This window comes from Hylaeus volcanicus, chromosome 2 (assembly GCF_026283585.1).
Source record: "Hylaeus volcanicus isolate JK05 chromosome 2, UHH_iyHylVolc1.0_haploid, whole genome shotgun sequence".
NCBI lineage: Eukaryota > Metazoa > Arthropoda > Insecta > Hymenoptera > Colletidae > Hylaeus > Hylaeus volcanicus.
In genome coordinates this window covers 5,601,360-5,611,810 of record NC_071977.1, presented here as the reverse complement: position 1 = coordinate 5,611,810, position 10,451 = coordinate 5,601,360, and the positions used below count along the sequence as shown (strand labels likewise).

The window sequence follows — 10,451 nt, the reverse complement described above, 5'->3', positions numbered from 1 at the left end:
TACCCCCCATTTCCGGCTCCTCCCCGAGTTTTGGGACACCCTGTATATTCAAATATTGTTAATCGAATAGTATCGTAATATTTGAATCGCGATATTCGAATAGTAATATTTGAATAGTTTTATTCGATTGTTAGATTGTCTAAGTTTAACGAGGGAACTCGAATTCTCGTAAAGTATTTGAACGTTCTACTAAACTACTCCAACTACTCCAACAGTCCTCGACCTAGTCACTACATTTGTTTTTGTAACTTTGTTTATTTACGTATAAAAATCGGATGAAAAACGGCATCGCGTGTTGGCAATTCGTGCGTGAAGAATTGACCGTGCAAACGTTGGAGTCTCGATTGTGCAACGACTATAATTCGTACAACAGAATAATAACTCGCGTAATCTAAATCGCAAAAACGTAACGAAAATTGCTTAATTGTGACGATCTGTTGCGCTACAACTAGACACAACCAAACAAAGCGCAAAGGATAATGGACGACGAAACAATAACAAACAACAATTTATTCGAGCAATCGTTCTTGATGATACAAAACGAAATGCAAATTAAAGATCATTTAAACGATAATTCAGTCGTTCTACTTTACCTTGACGTAGTGAATTATTTAAAAATAACTGAAACGCTTATTAACTTTAAAAATATTTAACGTTTCTTATCTTTACAATGATACTTACTGTTGAAACTGCCGTCGCAGCAGCAATGATCGTTTATGACACTCCCATCCTTGCAGTATGCCATTTCAGAATTCGTGCAAGGTTTGCAACCTACAATGGGTCCTGCAAAATTTCAACAAAAAAATACAATATCCTCTTTGATGAACAATACATGTTTCTTTAACATAGATTTATTGAAGTGTAATATAAAATAAATATAATAAAAATACGAAGACAAATATAAATATAAAAATAGATATAGATAAATATAACAATAATATATATGTGAATCATAATTTAATATTTCATGCGTGCTCGTGCGACTTTTACACGGTGCTGTATATCATTTAAAACTGTAGATTCATTCTACATTTAATTAACAAATTTTATGCGTCTTTCATTCGTGGAAAACGAAATTATTTTTTCGCTAATCTAATATTTTATTTTTTAAATACAAAAAAAAAATAGTAATTATTAATATCATTTGTTATCTTGCATATACCCGTTATACTCCCTGCCTGTGTCAATAATTTTTGTTCTCGCTGTACTACTTCGGATGAATTTTTCTTTTTTTTTCAACGATTAAACATTACATTTCATTATCGTGGAATCGATGTGCCGTTATTAAAACACGAGACAATCGCATTAAATCGACGGAATATGGGTATGATTCACGTTAATTAGTGTCTCGAGGTTTTACGCAATTGTTTCGAAATTGTGTCGTGAATCTACGTATCTACATATACATGCATTTACATTATTCTCGATATTGCCTGAAAACACGTGCACATTCACTTCGCGTTAAGGAAACGTTTTTATGTATTTCACCGTGGACAAATTCCAATAATCTTTCTGTAGTCACTGAACTATTTTACTATTTTTTATTGAATTTATGTTTATAATTCAAGTAAGTATTAGTATATATAAGATCATTTCTGATTGAATTTAGATAATTTAAATCGACACCCTGAATGAACTACATATATTTTTGTATAAATATAAATACAAGTATTAAAAATTTATATATATACAGTTTTTTAATTCAGTTATATTTATATCTAATTATATATTTATACTTGCACTTGCATTTGCATTTCCAGTTCTATTTCTATTTATATATATGTATATATTCATCGAACCCTAAATTAGTTGAAACATGTAAAAACATGTTTTATTTACCCCAAAAACAAAATTCGGGCCTGAGAACGTCAAGTATATTATACCGTAACTAAAAATTTGAAGCAAATTCTAGTAAAACGAAGATGAGATAAATGAAAACATGCACGAAAGGAGCAGTATAACTAAATAAATTATAAGATAAAGTTTAAGGATTATTTGGGCAAGTAAAAACTGAAATACTGTTTTTCACAGAATCGTTTCACTAAATCATTGGAAATGTTAAAACTAAACGCTGGCTGGTTTGCAGTCTTAGACAAAGAAGGTAACCTTGGTTTCTATTTCTTGTCCACGGTAATATTACGGTTGGAAAATAAACGATCATTTCTGATCCTCGACAATTTTCAAGCAACAAGCGCATTAAAAACAAGGTGTTCGTTTCATTACTGCCGCGCATAAACCTTAAAGAGACGAAAAAGTTTCGATCTACGCTTCCAAGTGCCAGGGGCGGATCTAGCAAGGGAATTTCCGGCAATCGATACACGCCAAAAAATTAAAATTTTTGCAAAAATGAACTTCGTGTCAAATATATTTTTTTCGAGAAACGGATACTTTTCGTGGATTACTTCAAAAATGAAATTATCCAAATCGAATTTTGGTTCTCGTACTCTTTAAAAGAAACTCAACAAACGATGGTATGGATTTTATCGTGCAATAATTTTTTCTTGACTGCAACAAAATTCTGTAAAAAATTTGTCCTTGAAATTCAATTTTACACAATTCAATTCACCGTTGAAAACCACGCGAGGATACCTATTTTCAAAGTTTTATCTAGAAAATCACTGCTGGTCGATTCCCATATGAGCGATGCCCCTTAAAAGGTAAACAAATCTCCGTGAGATCCCGATACATGTTGATTATTAACAAAACGAGAAGTCCACGGAGTTAATTCGCGGGAGGAGTATGTAGCCAAAGTATCCGTTTAAACAGATCAAAGGGGAGTTATTCTTGGAGGAAAGATAAATAGATTTCCGTGGCCGGTAAAGATGCTTTATGGACCAGACGTAGAATGAAGTCGGACAAGGGGCTCGTAGTAACGCTTTTAGTATCTAGGTCCTAGATTCTAGGACGTAATCTGTAAGGTTTATACCTGGGTAAACTTCCAGCTTCTTCGCCTCGGCGATCGCGTCCTCGTAAAGAACTTCATGTTCCAAAAAATATTCCTCGTCGGGATGATGGTTCACCACTGTCACCGACTCGAGATCACCGAGGATCAGGACCAGTGTCAGGATTCTGAATGTAGCGGTATGGCTCATGCTAAGGCCTCTTCTTCGACATCTTCGAAGGTGATCACTACTGGCCAACTTCTACGAGAATTCCACTTTGACCTGATGCTTGAAAGAAGAAAAAATGGTTCTATTGCGGCTACAATATTTCAGTATTCAGATGTGCTAATAAGCGATTTTCTTAATACGATTTTAAATATATGAACGATTTTCTCTTATTATATCGAACAAAGATCAGGTCATGAAAGTTTTGATGTCGATTTTCCATAAAATTCTGGTAAAATTTTCTAACTTTCTAATCCTAATTTTTCAATAATCTATCATAAGTAAACTATACTCGTTGATGCTAGATTCGTCATTACTTGGTTAATAAGCAAACTAAACACGAGCCACGAAAAAGCAAAATAATTCACGATTAAATAATTCATGATTATTATTCACACGAGTGCGTTTGTTAATTATTTATAAGCTTCCAATCGAAAATTGTGTACCTTGTATCGTGACCTGTTCGTACAAATCTTTTTGCATTAGTTAATCATTAATCATTCATTGTTCGACACTTAAAGACATCCGATCAAGACTAAATATACTCTAAATGAACGCTAATCTTTATAATTTCCTCTTTTTTTTATTTCGATTACACCTTATTGTTAAAAATTCTATACCCCGCTCTTCCCTTACCCAGACTTATTTCATACGCGTGGTATAATGATTGTCGCAACCGGAAGTGTGTGGAAGATTACGGGATAAGAATGCCGGTGGGACAGTACCTTCTAAACGATAACGATTGCCGTATCATCATCATCCAAGGTAAGTCCTGAAAAGGACCCTCTGTTACCGAGGCAACTAAGATTTCAAGGTATTCGTTTTATGGAGTTTTCAAAGTGTACGCGTCAAGAAAATACTCGGATTGCGTTGTCGAACAACGCAGCATTGTAAAATTCGGTACACCTGGTAGATCGTTATAAATCGAAAATTTAAATCAATATTGTATTGTTAATATTAGGTGTGGAAATTAGTTATGTGCCTTTACATTCAATGCTTTATAACATCTGTTTAAATAGAAATATTTAATTGTTATTTTGATGTTACACATTTTTATTTTAATTATACTACTACTACTACTACTACTACTACTACAAATACTTTTTAAATCATTTATTATTTAATTACCTGAAAAAGAAATTTTGTTTACGGAACTTTTATAAACGTTTGAATATTGTAATTCGAATAGTGTTACTCGAAACGTGCTGTTCAATATATTTGTATATTGATATCTGCATAGCTCTATATATTTAATAATTATATACACAATAATTATACTAAATACTCAAATAATTATATTATTATTGTCGAAAATGACGAACTTACGAAATAGAGCGTGATACATTCATGATAACAAAATTCGAATAGGGGAATACCAGCAACTTGACCAGTATGCCAGGGGTAGCGAGGTATGAATCATTCCCGAAATAAAATGAATTATCCGATCGATATCAAAACCTCTCGCATTCAAGCTAGACGCGTGTTTCGCGTGCAGTCCGTGACATTAAATCGTCGGTCTAGACTGAATATCAGATCCGAACGATTACATGACGTAATGGTTTGGTTCTATCACAAACTTGCGCTAATCGTTCCTTGTCAATGTGGAAACTGAAATTTTAACCATAATACAAGGAACTGATTGATAATACTGTTCGAAGATTGCAATAAAAACATCATTATTCAAGTATCAAGATTCAAATATCACCATATGAATACCAATATTCGAATACCAATATCCGAATACAATTATTCAAATATCAATATTCAAATATCACTATACGAATACCAATATGCGAATATCGTTATCCAGGTATCGCTATTCGAATATCGCTACACGTATACAACTATTCAAGTATCAATGTTCAAGTATCGCTATTCGAATACAACTACTCAAATATTAATAATCGAATACTATTATTTTTTAAATATCACTATTCGAATATCGCTATTCAAGTATCAATATTCAAATATCATTATTCTAATACCAATATTCGAATATCATTATTCAAGTATCAATATTCAAGTGTCGCTATTCGAATACAACTAATCGAATGTCAATGCTCGAATATTATCATTCAAATATCACTATTCGAATACCACTATTCAAGTATCAATATTCGACTATTATTATTCAAATATCACTATACGAATACCAATATTCGAATATCATTATTCAAGTATCAATATTCAAATATCATTATTCGAATACCAATATTCGAATATCATTATTCAAGTATCAATATTCAAGTGTCGCTATTCGAATACAGCTAATCGAATGTCAATGCTCGAATATTATCATTCAAATATCACTATTCGAATACCACTATTCAAGTATCAACATTCGAATATCATTATTTGAATACCAATAGTCGAATACCAATATTCGAATATCATTATCCAATGTCAATATTTAAATATCACTATACGAATACCAATATTCGAATATCGTTATCCAAGTATCACTTTTCGTAATGACCGAAGAACGCAAGTTCCATCGTTTCCAGGGTCGCTAAAGAACCGAGGAACCAAAAAAAGCCAACAAAAAGGTAAATAAATTTCACGCTACTTTTTCGTCAATAACCTTAAAGTACTTATGTAAACGCAAGAAAACCGTGAAGGGGTAAGGTTAGCGTGACGAGAAACATTACACGAGTTCTAGATTCTGGAAGTAACATTCGACGTGAGTCATAGCCCGATGACAAAGATGGACGATCGCTAATTAAGCCCAATTAAGGGCTCTGTACGCGAAACACGGATGTCTTGACGTTTTTTTACTAAAGGTGGCAACGTGGAATGCGTTCCTCTTAATCCTATACACCTCTTCCACCTGAGCATTTCTACCAATTTCCGGAACACCGATCGCGAACTGTTTAAAGGGGTGTTCGGATTTTAACGTTCTTTTAGAAATTTCCATTTTCGAAATCTTTAGAATATTTCAAAGTGTCGGGCAAAAAGAATTTCTCGAAATTCGGAAAATGTACAGAATTATGTCCCAAAAATGTTGGAAGTTCTTGAAAAGGGTGGTTCGGGGGGGTGATTTGAAACAACCTTAGCGAAAATGTTGTCCGAGACTTCGTTAAGAGGGTATCCTGAATTAAGAGATCTAAAAAAGCGGTTTTTCGTGAATTTTTTTAGGATGGGAAAAAATAATTAAATCCATCGAACTTTTTATCCTATTTTCATACATATTTGAGTAGTCTGTACAAATTTTTTCAACAAGAAATATTCGAATTGAGTCGACTGTGATGCATATTTGTAGAGCACCTCATAATTTTTGGTTTGACACAAAAAAAACCAAAAGAAATTTTTATTTTCATACATTTCTTCTTCTATGTAAACTAAAAAAAATTCTACCGGAGAAACGTAACGTTTACTCTAGCATTCGACTCGACTGCTCCGAGGAAGGAACGTTCAAAAAATGGGTAAGAAACGCCCACGGTTAATTTAAACGTTCTCGATGATGCTTCCTTGAGACAAACGGTCGCGCTATAAAGTTACAACATTAATACAGTTTTATAACCCCAATCTTGACTCTGCATCGTCGAATATACTCTTCGTTATTGTTTCTACTGTTACTGTACGTCGTTTCCAGGACGTCTTTAAAAAACAAACGACGCCTTCGAAAATATTTCTTACAACCGCGTTAATACTTTATATACCAGTTTATCCAAAAAATCTTTACAAATTTCTAAAAATCGGATTTTTTAATCAGTCGAGCAAGGACATCACCTTAATTAACACCAGGCATACGGAGATTTCTTATCAGATTCCTATTAACTGTAGTAATGCTTTAATATGTAATTAAAGTCGATTTAGTAAAATTCATTGGAATCCTTGAGCAAAAATGAACTTGCATATATACCTGTCTTTTTATATGAATAAAAGTCAACATAAATGGTTGACTCAGTACATAGACGGTTTCCGGAAAGTCTCGTAAAATTTGGCGCGAGTCGAAATGATCGCGCTCCGCAAAACCTAGCGTTAATTGCTGCAAATAGATCCTGGAATTAAAAAGCTTATAAATATTCCCTCGGTAGGTACGTAAAATGTTAACTTCGTGACTTTTTGAACGTACAATTTTAATTTTACTTATATCAGAATACAGGTAATCATAAATTGTAACATTAATTCATCGACTCACGAGTGTTCGTAGATGTTTCTTTTTTCTAAGTAGAGTCTTTTGGTTTTACAGAAATTTATTTGAAAAATGGGCTGGATTCGATTCTGTAGAACAATGCCTCGAGCGCAAAGTGTTAAGGAGTTTCGAACGTGTATCGAATGGGAGTAACGCGCGCTGTTCTTTGAATTTGAATTCATTTTTCACTCGCATTATCGAAAGTGACGGGTTTATATCTCTAGCCGACCTTTCACCTCGTCGAATTATCTCTTCTTTTTTTTTTCTCCAACTACAAAGACCGAAGGAAAAGACGACGAGGGAGAAGTTATCGTCGTTATCGGAGCGCATTCCTTATTTACGCGGCCGACAACTAGCCCCGAGTGCGTGTTAAATGGTTTCTCTGTCGTGACGCAACGTACTCCGAAATAAAAACGAAAAAAATAATAAAAAATATCGTATAAAATCTAAAACACTTTACAGTTCACGATGCTTCTTGTAACGATAACCTCCAGCGAAATGTTCTATTTGTTTATCATGGATATTACGATATCAGGCGTAGAAATTAATTCTGTGGCTTTTTTGTTCGATCATTTAGCATTTATTTATTATTTATATATTTTCTTTTGTAACTTTAATTCAAAGAAAAATATTCACTCGGTGTAGTGTTATGTTAGATGTAGTGCGAACCTTCTAAAATCTAAACCTGATCTAAATTTTCTTGTATCTACGGCCTTAATTTTTAAGCGATTTAAAAAAAAAAAGAAACATTTTTTTCTTTCTATATGGTAATTTTTAAGACTGGCGGGAATTTTAAATCAAACACTAGACATTTTTATATTAATTTCGAGTATAAGACACATCCGAATTTTCGAGGCAATTTTTCGCAGTAAAAAGTACGTCTTATAGTACGTAAAAAAAAAAAAAAAAAATATATACATGTCGAATTGAGTAACCTCCTCCTTTTCGAGGTCGGTTAAAAATACGGTATACACATATTTATGCGTAACCTAATCTCAATTTGATGGACATTACATACTATAATTATTATAACTACTTGTTATACTTGTAATCTGGTAGAAGAAGAATAATAAGCAAAATTTTATGACTATACATATACTTATGAATCTCGTATACAGATAAATTGTAATAGTAATGGTAATAACCATCAGGTCGAGAACTTCGACGGTTGGCACTTTAAGGTAACAAAATGTCGAGTAAATATTTTTACTTGACCTACGGTTACGAAGAGAAATATAAATAATAAATAAATACTAAATGATTGAATTAAAAAAAGCCACAGAATTAATTTCTACGTCTAATAAATATGTTAAAAAAAAAAAAAAAAAATTATATTCAGACTGCAGATACTTGTGCATTCGTGAGAGCGTAAATATACAAGGATGTATGCAAATGCGTAATCCATACAAAATATAGAAAAAAAGATGAAGTACAAATAGAAGAGAAAATTGGAAGACAAAACATATTTTAAATTTAAGATCCTGTTTTTCATCGGAGTATATAAACGTATGAATTATTGCATAAACATCCGCGGTTCAATAACAACGATTCCCTTACCATTATTTTATCCTTCGTTTACCGGCCAAACGATTCACAATAGTCCACTCGAGTTGATGAAAATTTCTCGTCCCTTTTGAATCGCGATATTAAGTTCCACTACCGTATAGTAACTAGAACCACGCACGAACGATCACCTCGATACACCATGTTTACAGAGATATACGTTGAAAATTTAAAGGATCTCGTTCACCAGGACATAGGTCTTCCGATCGTTCGCCAAACGTGGAAAGAAATAGTGTAAACAGTGGTGCGTTAGAAAAATGTAACGGATTCGAGGACGAGCGACCCGTCGAAGACTGCGGGCTGCGTTCAACTGCCGGCTGAGGGCTGAAAAGAGCGTTAGGCTGGTTAGGCACCTCCACCATCATTCTATAGCGTTGCTGCTATAGCCATCGCTAGCATAAACTCGTCGCGTCTTTTGTCGTCGTCTCTGCAACTCGCTTGTATCTGTATGTACATACATACAGTGGGTGTAGAAAGTATTTGTACACCGATCAATTTCTAAAAAAACTATGTAAAATTGTAATTTATTAACTTCTTCTTGATAAACAATGACACTCTACATATTCTCGGATATCTCTAGAATAGATAGTTTACAAAAAAAAAAAGAAAAGAAAAAATAGCTATTTATGTAAGTTGCGGAATTAACAAGAAAAAAAACAATTAATCGACAGCAATGTTGAAGCAATAAGTATTCGCACAACTGTTTAAAAGTACTTTGCTGGAATTTGATGTTTTCTAATTCGCACGGAGCAATAAACTAATGTGTTCACGTTACAAACTCTACCGTAAATGGTTCGTCATAAGAATCGTACAAATACTTATTGCTTCTATGCATTTACCCACTTCTCGCATTCGTATTTCACGTACTCGTCTATTCGTATTTAACGCGGCTTTCGTGCTCGCGTGAACACTTTTACTATTCAACAGCTGAGGATCCTACAACCAGGAAAACGTGCTTCCAACAAATGCGCAACTACTCGCGTAAAGTGGTGTACGAGCCCGCACGAGTACCTAAATCGTACGTATACCGCGAACCCATGGACGTATTCAGCTGGAAACAAAAGGGTGGACAGCTTTCGGAATTCTATTTCCTTCGTGGGTGAGGAAGGTCCGTAGATGGTATTGGGAAACATGCAACAATACACAGTAACAAAAGGAAGACCGTTTATTGATAACAAAAATTAATTTTGATAGAAATTTCTTGTTTACATTTTTTTTTGTTTCAGTTAGATTTATTTATAAATATATAATCTCTTTACATTTGTACATTTTTGTTCACACTACATTCTTGTTTTACACTACTTTGCATTCGCGTTTGCTTGTATTAGATTCTCTCAAAAGTCCATGCGCGAACCTGCAATCCGAAATTAGACGGCAGCATTCAACTAGCTTCCTGCCTAAAATTTCAAAGAGAATACACTTGCTGGATACTGTTACTGTTCTAAATTTTACACGGTGAAAAAAAGTGTTTGTTGATATCGTACTAAACGATATACGTATACGTACCAAAGAATCGCGGGGTAACTGTTTCATGGAATGCGTACGGTTCGAAATAATCGAAGGATCGTTTGTTAAAATTACTTCATCGTTCAACAAAGTATTCGATATTTTGTCATTGTAAATGTTATATAATTTATTATTAAGAA

The 10,451-nt window shown here is 33.6% G+C and overlaps 1 protein-coding gene across 2 annotated transcripts in view; it reads right to left on the bottom strand.

Annotated features, from left to right (window-relative positions):
- Positions 1–9,198, bottom strand: part of LOC128872157 (uncharacterized) — a 15,819-nt gene extending 6,621 nt beyond the window's left edge. Inside the window, exons 1-3 of one of the 2 annotated variants that reach the window (XM_054114572.1) lie at positions 8,800–9,198; positions 2,927–3,164; positions 682–783 (exon numbers count right to left, since the gene is read on the bottom strand). In XM_054114572.1, the coding sequence (XP_053970547.1) occupies positions 682–783; positions 2,927–3,092 (268 nt within the window). In that variant the 5' untranslated portion in view covers positions 3,093–3,164; positions 8,800–9,198. Of the gene's footprint in view, positions 1–681; positions 784–2,926; positions 3,171–8,799 lie in introns of both variants that reach the window. The other variant, XM_054114570.1, reaches the window with a different exon arrangement.
- Positions 9,199–10,451: the final 1,253 nt, after the last annotated feature.